Source organism: Rissa tridactyla, chromosome 6, assembly GCF_028500815.1.
Source record: "Rissa tridactyla isolate bRisTri1 chromosome 6, bRisTri1.patW.cur.20221130, whole genome shotgun sequence".
Lineage (NCBI taxonomy): Eukaryota > Metazoa > Chordata > Aves > Charadriiformes > Laridae > Rissa > Rissa tridactyla.
Window position 1 is genome coordinate 45,405,703 of NC_071471.1, and position 14,188 is coordinate 45,419,890.

At 37.6% G+C, this 14,188-nt stretch overlaps 1 protein-coding gene across 1 annotated transcript in view; it reads right to left on the reverse strand.

The window, feature by feature from the left end:
• Positions 1-7,389: 7,389 nt before the first annotated feature.
• RET (ret proto-oncogene) overlaps positions 7,390-14,188 on the reverse strand; it is an 89,754-nt gene continuing 82,955 nt past the window's right edge. Inside the window, exon 20 of the mRNA XM_054206382.1 lies at positions 7,390-12,909. Coding sequence (XP_054062357.1) covers positions 12,752-12,909 — 158 coding nt within the window. The 3' untranslated portion in view covers positions 7,390-12,751. The remainder of the gene's footprint in view (positions 12,910-14,188) is intronic.

The window sequence follows — 14,188 nt, forward strand, 5'->3', positions numbered from 1 at the left end:
AATTACTGATTTCATTTACTAATGCTAAAATGTAGATCTCAAACAAACTCTGACACCCACCGTTTGGTCTGTAGAGAGCAACCAGTCTCTGAATATTGTCCTTCAGGCTTCCCAGGTCCCTCTTTTCTGCACAAGAGCTGGTTGCCACTGTGTGGGGAGATCTCTACAGTGCCTTACAGACTGTACACAGAATGCTTTTTCTTTTTCTTTAAGCACCAGTTTCCTCTATTTACCAGAGATCCTTCACTTCCAGAAAGATTTATTTTTTTTCTTCAGATTAAGAGAAGGAAAGAAGAATAGGTTTCTTAAACTCTAGTAATAACAACTTGGGTATTCATAGTTGCCTTTGTATAAGAGGTCTACCAGGACAGGAAAAACAATGTTTTTGCAGTAATGTTGTGTATAACTTCCTGACTCTTCTGTCAGAATGAGCTATTCCCAGATTAGACATTCCTTCTTAACTCAGACCTATATTTATGCTGACAAATGTTGTAGTTCCTATTTGGTGTTAGTCTTACAGAGGAATTCCTGGGTCGTTTGTGAATAAAGCAGGCAATAAAACATTTAGCTAACGTCTGTGTTTTAAGACACAATTCATTTCAGCCTGGGGATTCTCCTTTGAGAGGTATTTGCAGACCTCCTAGCATCCAAAAGCAGTTAAGTGTGTGTATATATATATAGGTGACACAGCTTTGAATTTTATTAAAATATTATGATAGGATGATTATTTTAGAGACGGACTTTAAAAATGCTTTGCAAAACTTTGGTAAAGGCTGTTCTTAAATTGGTACAGCTAGGAGAAAGGAAGTGACTGGCAACAGCTGATTCGAAAGAGTTTTCCAGAACAGCATTAACTCCAGCCTTTAGTGGTTTTGGGGTTTTTTCTTTTCTTTTTTTTTTCTTGCCCTTTTTTTTTTTTTAAAGTGTATGTGTGGGCTGGAGGGGAAGAAACAATAGAAAAAAGAGAGAGGAGCTGATCTGAGAACATGAAGCCAAAGTGAAGGAGTAATGTAAATGAGACCAAAGGAAAAAAAAAAGCAATCCTTCAACAGTGGGTATTTTTGTTCTCTTATCCTCTCGAGCTGAAATGAAATGTGTATGTGGAATAAGAAAAATGGTCTGTTATTTTGCCTGAAAATTCAGAGCTTTAATTGCCAAACAATAGTCATTAGTTTGCCTTGACACAGGGCTTTTTGTCAAATACCACAGCTCAGCCTTACCGATGGCACAATTCCAACACCATCCCATGTGAAAGCTGCTTTCTTTATCCTTGTTTTAATTGTTGCGAGTTATTTGTAACAGATATTGAACAACGCAACCAAAAGTATAAAGAATTTGCAATAGCCTGAAATAAACCATCCTACAGTATTTTAATCATCTTGTCTTGATTTATATTTTCTTTAAGCTTTTATTCTAAATTTTGAGCTTTTATTCTAAATTATATTCCATAATACTTTGTCGGTGGTCCTGTCCAATCTTGTTGCTGTGGGCTATGAAATAAGGGGCCGTAGGAGCAGTGGCACGCTACAGTACAATTAACTTATGTCTGGCCTGGGAAATGCTGACCTCGGCCTCGGCTTCTGCTGACGACGCTGGAGCGTGAGCATCAGCCGGGTCACCAAAAGGCTGACCTAGGGCTGACTTTGTGCGGTACCTTTTTTATCGTTTTACCTTAATTGTTATCATGGGGCATCTACAATGAGTATTAAAGGTGCCTGGAAGGTCGGGGTATTTTACTTCACTGCTTTAGAGGCTGAAATAACCTCTTGACTTATGATAGGTTCAGGAGAGACGGTGCGTATGTAAACTCACTTTGTACCAACACACCGGAGCAAGCCCACCATGCAGTGATCTTCCTATACTTATTGTTACTGGTCCCTTTATTTTGCATTGTAGCGACATTGTGATTTTGGCAACGCTTAGACCTTTCGCCTCTACGTCTTTGAGTGTTGAAGGATTGCATTTATTTATGTAGTGGTTTGGTATCAAATAAATACTAATTCTTTGGTATTATAACGTACTCAATTTTGGACCTAGAAGCATATAATTTGTAAAATGTTTGAGAAATGAACTGCTATAGATTGTTTTTTCCTGCTGTTTTGAGATCGCAGTTGCTAAATTACTTCCTTTCAGAAATTCCGGTTAGAAAACAGTCTGTACAGACTGTATCAACCACAGTATCAACCGACTTCAAATTTATATAGAGTCCTTTCATACGTTAAAGCAGACTCACTAATTTTTATACTCATTCATGAAAATAGAAGACATTCCTTACTGGATAAGGTAATCAATACAATCACAGCTGTAAGTGAATGTAAATAAGATAAAATTTTATCTACTATTTGAAAAAGCTTTCTTCTAGTAACAAAAATGCTTATTATAGTCCACTCATTTTTTTTCTTTGAATAGTGATAATTTAGTTTAACTTTATCAATGGTATTGGCCTCTGGAAAAAGGTATGGAAGGATATACCAAAATTGTTCCAATATAGTCTCTTAAAATAACTTTTTCGTTTTGAAATCGATATATAGTCGCTGTTAGCAACAAGCGTTTGCTGAGCTCTTTGATGGCAGCAAATGGATCCCAGAAACACTAGTGTGCAAGAAGGGCAGGCGTCGCTTTGGTTTGTGGTGCAGAGGAAGGGGAAGGCAGATGGGGAGCTGCGTTCAGTGCCCAGGCTGGAGCAGGCAGCAGAGCCGAGAGCAGCAGGCAATATTCTGCAGCGGTACCTCATCATTTCTCCTGGCCACATGGCCTTATTTTTTCTGGCAGGCACAACGGGTCATGTGCCCAGGGCTCCAGCGCTCACTTGCAACTGCCCCAGGGTATCACATCAGACTAACCAGTAACAACACGTATGGAAAGTAATCCGCCCATGTAGTGCTGGAACTCCATATTGGTTTATTTCTGACTATTCCAAGACACCTTCACTGTATAGCTTCTGTCTACTGACACCAAGAAGTGCTTTAGGCATTTTTCTAAAAAGAGAAGTCAATTTTGTCACAAATATATTGACTATAAAGCAGCTCTGAAAAAGTCCAAGTATCTGTATTCTGTACGTGGAATGGAAAACAAATTAGGAGAACTTTGACTAGAGAACTCAATATTATGTAAAACATATCAAAAATGACACATTCCTGCTTTTTTTTTCTTTCTCCAGTATTGCAGAACAGTAACCTGTTATAACTATAATGTATTTAAAATCAGTCCTATTAAGTCACTTTTTAAACTGTAGATTCCACTGTCTAGGATGCAGAAAGAGAAATAAGTTAGATCATTCCATATATGAGATTTGAGCCAGACAATCTTTCATAACCACTCCTTGTCTGAGAAGATAACAGTATAAATTGTCAAGGTCTTTTGGTTGGTTATCTGGTTGTGTTCCTTTTTGTACTTGAAAACCTCATGCCCCAAAACTCAAGTTATGCAGATAAATATCTACATTAAATACAGTATCTTTATAGAGGGAAATATTTGGACTTCCGTAATCACAGATGCTTCATGTTTTATACAAAATATTCAGTGTATCAGTATTTAATAGGCCTTAGTGCATAATCTGTTGTGCCCACTGGGCCTGTCCGGCAGTCCAAACCATGGAGAGGTACCGTGTAGAGATGATCACCCCTGCTGATGAGTTAAGCAAACACTTAGTACAAAACCGTTGTTCATTTCTTTGTACAACAGACAGGACCAGAGACAAACTTTGCATGTGTCCATTGCCTATACCATGTTGGCCTATTTTTGACAATATCCTTGTTCTCCACTCCAGTTTTAGGGTTTAACGTCTGTAGCGTTAGCTACAGGCTTGTCTGTAATAGCTCAAAAAAGTCTCCCTTCCTTTAAGTCCAAACTCCAGTCAGTTAGTTTATAAAATAAATTGTTTATTTTGTTTTTGGGATCACTTCCTGTTGCAAATACATCACTAAAATGCTTTTAAGTGCAATGTTTTACATATTTTAAACTATTCCTTCCATAAAATGACATGGAAATAACAATAAAATCACATTATGACTTTGATTTCATTAGTAGTACTTTACTATCAAGGACTGAAAAATTGTCACAGTGTTGAAACAGCGTAAGACAGGGCTAAAGGGGGGTAGGATGTAAGGACGTACACTGTTCCCTTGTCAAGAGGGAACACGCCTGGGTACCACAGAATACCAGCGGACAACCAGAAAGAAATACCATACCTCAACTGAGCAGTTGAAAATGCTGTGTTTAGTTTTCATGGAAATCGGCATCTCTTTCTGTGGTGCATAAAAACAGCAGCTGACTTTGAGAAACGTGTTAAAGCATGCTGTTGAGACGTCACTGTTATCATTATAAAACTAATTGATAAAGATGAACTGATTTGCAAAGTCAGGATCAAACGTCACTGTGCTACCTATCTAACGGTCTCATAATGCTCCTCTAATTTTTTACTTGTAACAATTGTTTTATCTTTGTTAAGAAAAAGCTTTCCTAATAAGAATCTTGCAATGGCTCACATCTGTTGGTAAAATGGAGCTCCAAATCAAATTAATTCAAAGCAAGATTTTACATTAGAAATGCAATCATAGGACAGCTGAACAGCAAGACGCCTTGCAATTCACTTGAATTTGTTCCCACTTCTCCTCAAAAGCAAGGAAAATTTGTTCCTGCTTCTCCTTTCCTGCTCCTATTTTTAGAACTAGAATGACAAAGACCTGATCAGGCAGCCTGCGCCCCATTTAAATTAAGGAATATCAGGTTCAGAAGTATTTACTAGATGGAATTGAACGGTTATAAATGACATTTTTATTCCATTTTTATTGTCTTTTTAATTTAAACTTCAAGAATGTCAGTTACCTGTTCTTTGTGCTAGACAAGCAACCATTTGTGCTATTGTAAAAAATGGTTATATAAGTAATTACAAGTAATAGTATAAGTAATCTCTAGTTTAAGGCCTAGCTTTTCAAAACATTCATTTGACGTTTTGTAATGTTAATAAACCATAATGGAGACTCAGTTAAGCAAGTCAAAATGATTCAATAACATTATTCCTGTTTGGTTAAAAAGTTGTCTCTGATGACAACTTGTTGCAACCTAATTTGATTGCGTACTTTATCTTTGTGCATGTAAAAATGGTGATGTCTTTCAGTATAAATTAAAATATCCTCAATAGTGTTTTTACAAAACGCCACATCATCTGTTTCTGCTCAGTATTTAACAACTTGTAACAGTTCCTTTTAACAAATGATCCTGGAAGAGCAACACTGTGTGAGCTTTGCAACTGTAACGTTTTAAAATCAAAATCTTTGTAATCAGCATAAACTTAACTGCCTTTCTATTTGCCATGTCTGGACCAGGCCACAGTTCAGAAAGCCTCTCTGCACGGGAAAACCGGTTAAGTAAGTGTTTGAATGATTTCCTGACTCAAGGCTAAAAATCTCTCTCAATGATTTATACCCTGTAGCAGTAAGAATCATTCTTGTCTTCTGCTGTCAAATCAATCACTGACAGTCCTCACCAGACAAAAACTGTCTTGGAGAAGAGTGAACTCCGCTGGCTTCTTGCTGGCTGACTCTTGAAGCTGCATACACATTTAAAAAAAAATATCCTTTAAATCTGGTATTTATCTCCATGGGCTTTTTCTGCATCTCACACTACAATGCTCTTCCAAACTTTTCAGTCACCCTAAGAAAATGAACCCGTTACCAATTTTCTCCAGGGAGAAGAGCAGCCCTTTTGAGCAGCATCCTCGTCTCTCATATCAGCCTCTGCTTCCTTGGGATTCCACCCTTCTGCAATTTTCCTCCCCAACAGACGTAAGGTTCTAAAGAAGGTACTCCAAATCTCTTCCTCGTTCTTTTAGAATTTTTGTGAAATACTCTTGAATAAACGGGGACTATTCTTGTTATTGGCAGCAATTTGGTAAACAGGTAGGATCGGTGTATCCTACTGTTTTAGTGATTTGCATTGGGCTGTAGCTTGCTGCTTCAAAAAAATCTGAAAGAAGAGGAAGCGGAATTGTTATTTTTTCCCAAAAATAACTTTAAAATTTTGCTAAATATAGGCAAGGAAGATTCTTAGCAAACCAAATGCTTATAAGTACAGATTCATTTGATTTAGTTTTATTAAAAAATTTAAAATACTTCCATCCTTAGGCATAGTAAATTCAGACAGGAAATTGCATTGGCAGGGAGCTATGAAAATGGCACATGTTGCAAATGAAAATCAGTGCTCACATCAAACTCTTTCAACTACGATCATATCAGGAGGGAAAGCCCAGAACGGCTGAAAAATTATATAAGGGCTTTAAACAACTACTTACGTGACCTGTGGAATGCAGAAAAATCAGGCTGGAAACTGCAATGTTTGATTGATAGCCAGATCTAGGCTGAGTTTCTACAGGGATTAAAATCTGTGGCTGTATCACGGGCTAAAAAAATTCAAGTTGGGCAATCCAAAGTTTCTTGAGTTGTTCTAAATGAGCTGTGTACCAGCATAAGGCAGAAACTTGGGGAAATGCATTTGTGCTCCAACCAAACTTGCTTCGTTTGCGTCTGAACACAGACCGGATCTGTTTCACATCTCTGAAGCCCCTAAAGATGCAGAAGGTTAATTTTGGCATCTCTAAGCCTTCCTTTTGTTGCTGGGAATTTGTTGAAATAAAAATCCAAACGTTTTTGGCTAGTGACAATTACACGTTTAGAGAGAACTGTGTAAACAGATTGGTTAACAGTGAGAACCCAGTGTTAGATGTGCCAAGGGGTTTTAACAGCTACAGCTTTCTGTGGGAGGAGATATTTCAGCTACAGCCCCACAGGATGATCTCAAAGGTCTTTTTCAACCTAAATGATTCTGTGATTCTATGACTCTATGTAAGGATAACTTTCTCTTTTCATAAGAACCTCAGAGCTCTGGACATACGCAGTCACAAACCACGCCATGTGTATTAGGTACCAACCCTCTCCTAACGTCAGAGGGTACCCATACATTAACGTCTCAGTTCAGATCAGGACTCTACCTTTGAAGTGAACCTCTGTTCCTTAATTTCAGATTGCTTTTTTTACATTGCAGGGTTTTTTACATTGCACTTCTCAGTGAGCCTCCCTGCGAGCCCTCACATGATACCTTCTGCATGGCCTGTGCCTGGGACACGGGACATTTGTCTTCTGCCTATTCTGTCTGCTCACAAGCTTCAAGACTGAGAATGTCAGGAACCCCATCCTGCAGAATATGAATAGAAGAAGGAGCCCCATCTCGTCACCGTCTCAAATCCTTCTGTCCCTGCAGACTTCAGCATATGGCAGAGTCTCCTGTGGGGAAATCTGTGTCCCTAGCCAGATCAGATCAAACAGGGAGTAAGGGAATAGCGGGGTGACAGCAGAGAAGAAAGAGGCCACACATCTGCTCTCTGCAGTCATCTGTTGGCTCCTAGTCCAACAGATGTAGTGCTAGTGTGGCATGTAGTAACTCCACAACCACTTTTTGGCACCAGTGTTGCAAAAGATTGAAATCTTGTGTCCCTGCAGTATTCAATAATAAATTATTTTGCAAACATAATTCTAAAACTAAGGCCCTAGATGTGTTGGCTTACATTCTTTTCTGTCCTCCAGTTAGAAGAGATTATGAAATACCTAAAAACCTAGTCCCGCTACAATGGACATACTTTCCAGCAGGGGACCTCTGTTTCTCTTTTGAGACATGCCAACACATTTCTGAAGTTAAGAAATAATCATAATATCTGGTTCTGTTAATAACAATCTCTTGCAGAGAGCGTGAGAAAATTAAGCTTTTCCCCCTCAAGTCTGTAACTTTATGTTTTATTTGCATGTCATCTTGTAAATACAAGAGGAAACTTACACAAAATGCTGGGCAAACCTAACTTCCCCATGGGACTTCTGCAGGTATCGGGCTGACTGGACCTACCCCTTAACTGCAGACTAGGCAGGAACAGGGACTGCTTTTACCTTCACACCCTACTCACATTTTAAAGCACTGTATCTATGCGCAGACATATTCAGTAGTTCTGACCATGCAAATAGTGGTTCCTTCCACTACATCAATATTGTGATAAAATAAGCATCTTTTTATATTGAAATTTTGAGTCAAGATTTGCCTACTGGATATACTTTCTCTTCATTAAAATCAGCAGAGGTTTATCAGGGCCATAATGGGAGGTGACCTAGGTCAAAGCTGAGTGTCTTATGAAAACCCAATCCATTTTTATATTCGGGAGCCAATAAAAAAAAAGCCAAAACAAACAGAAACACCTACTGCAAACGTCACTATTTATTCAAAATATGCACATTACTTGCTATCAGTGTAATGGTTTGAACGTCTACAAACTTCTGTGCTTAGATGATTAAATGGAATGCTTTTCTCATGGCAAGGTAAAAATGCACTTAAAACCAGTAATCTTATTTGTTAGTACACATTTGCTTATATTGGCAAGGATAGAATCAAACTCTCAGTCTCATACCTAATGACAATAATCATTACATTGTCATTGACTTCAGAAGTTACTGTTTTTTTTAACTACCTTCAACATTTCATTTCAGTTCTTTCCTACTCTTTTCTGATAGAGAAACTTGGAAAGTTATTTCTTGACATGTAAAGTATAACTGCAATGCTCTTAAAATTGTTCATACCATTTCAGATTGGCCCGTAATCCATGTGAAACAGCTTCCAGATGAGATGAAGTTGCATTTTTATGAAATGTACCTTATTAGCCCAAAGTAAGGAGCTAATTATTTCAGATGAGCTTAAGAGGAGGTGAACTCGTCTGTACTCAGGTAGGCAAAACCTTTTTTCTTAATTTCAGAACGTTATCAGCAAAATGAACTTTTGTAACAGCTCAAAAAATATGTTTTTATCAAGAAATTTGTTGTGCTGAGATACTATGCAACTCTTTATAAAAACCAGATAAAACAAAAAAATACACCATGAAAAAAGAGGAACTATTCACCTTCTCAAAATGCATTAAGAGTATATATCTGTCTATTACAACTAGAAGAGGCAGGTTGCTGTCCCGAAGAATTAAAAATGAGAAATAGATACGAAATGCAGCTTACATGAACAACTTATCTTTACTGAACAAATTGATAAATATTGAAAAATATTTAATTCACTGTCTCTTCTCGATATACATTAGAGACATATTTGTGCTTACCTGTCTTCTAGTGTCTAGTACCTGCTTCTAAATACTCCGTCTAGAAAGACAAGTTACAATATCGCGCTAGGGATGGATAGACATGGGCTATTGCTACTTTGCCCATATTTTGATATTATCTTTTGTACTGTTGCTAGCCAAGTGCTAGCAAATAAACTGCAAATGTTTATTAGTAATTTATTCATGGATGATCCCACTAATCTCAGAGGAGCTACTTAAATTGTAGGAAGTTAGATACAGTGGACCTGAAAAGCTTAGGTTTTCTTATTAAGATTTTATATACTTCTATACATCTTCAGGGAATCAGGGTTCTTTTTGAGAAGGATAGCTTAGGCTGAGAAAGTCAAACCGTTCATCTCACTACAGACAAACTGCACCTTGCTTATGGGGAACGTTGCCTGGTGCTGCTGAACGCCATCTCTACTATTTTGTTATAAATTTACCATTGTAGCTGCAGTGAGAGACACTGGAGTGGGCTGAGTTTTGAAACAAAGCATTTCAAAATGATAAGTATTTTTTTTTTAACTTTCAAAAGTTACAGTAGAAGGATCCTTTTTAGACAAATTTTGAGGCTTGTATTATTTATATAAGATTGATTATAAAACATCAAGGAATAGAAACTTGCTTTTAATGTACGTTTTTGAGAATTACTTACGTCCAGTTGGGCATACCATAGAGATTCGTGCACGTTCTGCGTGACAAATTGTAGATAAAACCACATGATTTAAATATTATGTACCTCATATTCATGGGACAAGATTTTTAAAAAATTTGTGTTCTGTGAAACAGGCTTATGTCTGCAGACTAAACTGCAACCTCACAGTAGATTTTCTGAGTATCATACCTCTGGAAAAGTTTGTAGAAGTTAATATTACAGTAACTTCCTTGTGCTGCTGTAATGACTGGAAGGATACATGAGATTCACCCTTCCCCCATCTGTCACAACTCAAAGCACAGACCAGGTAAACTGTGTCATCTCTGCGGATATTCAGAAAAGGCTAGCAGATTTGGTTTAGAAAGTTATTGCCTCCAACCTGTACGTTTTGGTGAGTCATTTGTTCCCTTTGAATTCACTTTCGTGAGGGCAGCCAAGTGCGTAAGTATTTCTGGCACCGATGGAAATAATCATCTGCAGTATCACTTTTTTCCCACGTGGGAAGTACATTTACTCTCTAACGGGGCACTGAAACAAGACTGTCACCACCCTGACTAATGGCAACACAGAACAAACAGGAAACACTTCAAGGGAAATATTTGCAAAAATAGCATACCCAGAAGACATAAGAAGCTTTCGTATTATGAACAATTACTTGAAAGTAATAATCTATTTCTTACCAACATTCATGAGCAGGGAGGGAGTCAAAATTAGTTGGATTAGGAAACACTTGTTAAGAATTTGTCACTAAGCTGCACTTAATGCAGGTAGTTGTGTATGGCGACTATAATTATGAACTGTCTATTTATTTTATATGCAGAATCTATGTCTGGTAACATAGGTGACAATAACTGTTAGTGAAATTTTTCACAGGAATTAATGTCTGAAACAACATTGACTCATACTGGAAGTCTAAAATACACAGTACTTTCTGCATCCACTGGTTATTTCAGCATCACTTACTATCTCACTCACCTACTGCACAGCAACGTTGTCGCAGGGCTTTTCAGGTTAGAAACTGGGTACTTCACATCTCCCAGTTGAATATTGTTGCTGAAGATAGCTGGTGAAAAGAATTTCTTAATTTAAGGAAGAATTAAAAAAAAAACCCAAACCAAAAATCTTGATGCCTTGATTGCTCATGGCAAATAAAGAATTCCCATTTACAGACATAAAATATGGGAAAAGGACTGGAAAAAGCAAGAAGTTACCACAAGTTCCATTTTTCTCTTCTTTTTTCATAGTTCTCTCAATAGGAAAAAAAAGCCCATATAATGGGCTTAATTTTCAGTGCCATTTATTTTAAAGTATGCACTCTGACAGTTGTGTCGTGGCACTGCAGATCACCATTATATCACAACTGAACCCTTTCTGTATACGTAGCTGTATCTGTTTACTGCATATAAGCTTTATACAACACAGCAAATGTTTGTACCAAGAAAAAGTCATTCTGTTTAGTGCTCGTCCACAACCAGGACAGGATCAGATATGATATCCAACAGTGAAGGTGTTTAAATTCCAACACAGCGCTTCATATCCCACTTTTTGTAAAATGAAAATCTGTGTTCAGGTTTTGGCAGTCTGACTCTCTTGTTTCTGAAATCACAGACTTTAATGGAAACATAAAGTTGATACACAAAACAACATCTGAAAACAGCTAAACTGGATCGTAAGTGACAGGAGCAAGCTTTGGTAGAATTGGATTATTTAGAATAACCATCACAACGCTAACAACGAGTCACTTGGGATTTACGTCCCAACATTTGTAGCAAACAAAAAGTTATCTTTAACCATATTAGATTACAAATAAAGACAAAAGTAGCGCTGATCATTTACTCTTCCACATAGAACACAACCCACAGTCTGATCGTTTTCCCAAATATAAGTCAGTGTTGTAAGCACAACATTTTTATATTTCACCTTAACAAATTCCGATGAGATCTTCCTTGTATAGTTTCATTACCACTAGAGTTTTGGACCAATTTTGCTGTGCAAGTGTTGTTTACTCATGACTTTCAAGGTAGTAGGTTTACTTGGAGTTATGTCATGGCAGTGTCCTGTGCATGGCAGTGTATCCAATTCGGAGCTGAGAGGAGGACTCCAACCCACTGAACATGACTGCAAACAAAATCTCTTTACTCGAATCCAATCTAAAAATGCTGTACAGTCTATTTTGAACTCAGAAGAGGAATTACAATTGTACAAGGTTGTACATTTTAAAATTAGTAAGATGTAGGTGATGGAAAGTAAATAGTGTCAGATGAACACTCTTGATTGCCATACAGCTTATCTTGTATCAAATTTATCTCCATTGTGCTAAAGGTACGAGAAGTTAAGACTAATAAGACAAACTCTCTTCTCATTAAGACAAGACAACACATTTTACAAGACTTCAAATCTTGAATCTCAAGTCCTCTCTTGAGTTAATGTTTGCTTCCAACCCAAGATACAGGCTTTGTTAGTGCCAAGATCATTGTAACACTTGTCATTTGACAGTCAGCTCAGTAACTTGGGCGCCTATTTCCCCCCTCCCTTCCATATATTGTTTGTGCTTCCTACTTAGATCAAGTGGTCGTACGCTAACAGCCACTATAAAGTAGCAGTTCAAGTACATTTTCCCATCCAAGAAAGCTGTAACACAGGATGGTTAGTCTAAAAACCAGCGAGAATGAAGTGAGAGGCCATTTGCAGTAAGAAGGTGCCAAATGGAACCATATGCAAAATGGCAATCTAGAAAGAAGTACTGGAACTACAACTCTTATCCCGCTTGACGTGTTTTCTGAAAGGGGAAATCACCAATTATAGTCTTCAGCATGAACAACACACTTTAGAAACTACCAATAAAAGGGTTTGCCAATTTAAAAGTTAGTTGTTGATTGTACAAAGAACGAGCCAATGGACTTTCCATTCTTTGCATCTCTGTTCCCCTCAGGAATCCATTACCTTTCACAAAGAAAATTCTAGCTATCAAACTTGTCCATAAATTTTGCCGCTGAGTGTGAAACCATCCAGTTAGCATATACACTATCATTTGCATATCTTGAAAACACAGAGTTAGTGCCATCGAATCTTGTGAGTGGAACGGGGCTCTCCTCAGGCCAGTTCGGGTATGACATGCCTAAAAATGAAAACAGATAATTTTTTCTGCACTGAAGAACCATAACTTCATGTGCAGACAGTAAGGCCCTTGGCAAAACTCCCTTCAATATTTTAAGCCAGTCCACTGGATTTTGTCCCAAATCAATTCATATAAATGATGTTTTGAAATCCCTGAAGCACAAATTCAGATGTAGGCAAAAACCCTGAAAAAATAAAGTGCTTACTTGATAAAAAATTGTGTGCGCGCACGCACATGTGCATAATAAAAAACTAGTAATTTTTCTTCTGATGAGCCTCCAACTTTCCATAATTTTCTTTTCTAACAATCACGTAGCAATATATTGCTTTGCAAGAGGAAGTTCTTGCTGTACAGGAAGTGCTCCAAGAATTAATAAACCTATTTGGGACAGGATCCAAAGTCCATTACAATGACTGAGAGTATTTCCATTTACTTAAATGGGCGCCTTTCCTTTGGCTTCAGTGAGGTTTTGGGGACACTCTCACACCCTCACCAGCGTTCCCTGCTTAATTTTAGGAAATCCCAGGAGCACAACTGAGTAAAGTCCAACACAGTCCTGAGCACTCTTGTCTCGATTCAGCGTTTAAACGTGTATTTCAGGCATGTAATTATTTGCATTGAGTCCAGTAACTGCTGCTCAGTTTAGGCACAAGCGAACACCAAAATGGAAGCAGAGCGCTCAGCACCATGTTGATCCAGCTGTACAAGCAGAGAATCATACCAGGGGCAAGATTTTCAAAACCAGAAATCTGATTTTGTTGCTTATTAAGCATTCGGCATCTGCCATCAACCTCGGTGGCAACTTTTTCTGTTACTGCATTCTTTTAACAATCTGGCCACTAAGTGCCCCAAAGCGAACGTGAGTTGGGGGAACCTATTAAAGAAAATGATAGCTAAGGTATAGATCAAAAATAGACCAAAGCCATGTTTTAATGGCAACTTTTAAGTTAAAAGATCCAACTTTTCAAAAGTCATACTGCTTGAAGAATGAAAAAAATATCTGTGATGTTAGTAAATGTCTAAAACCATGTAGAATATTTAATCAGGAGACAAAATGTAGGAGTTTTGGCAAGAACCATTTTTACTGTCCATCTCACCATCACAATATGAAAGCATATGTTCTTTTTAAAAACACTTGCTACATAATTCAATCAAGGCTTAGTACTGACATTTTTCATAATAAATCAAAGGACGTGAAAACAGCTGAGTGTATTTTCAAAATGCCCATTGTTAAGTCAATTTTCAAAGGACTTCACATGTTGATTTAGTTTGTATATAA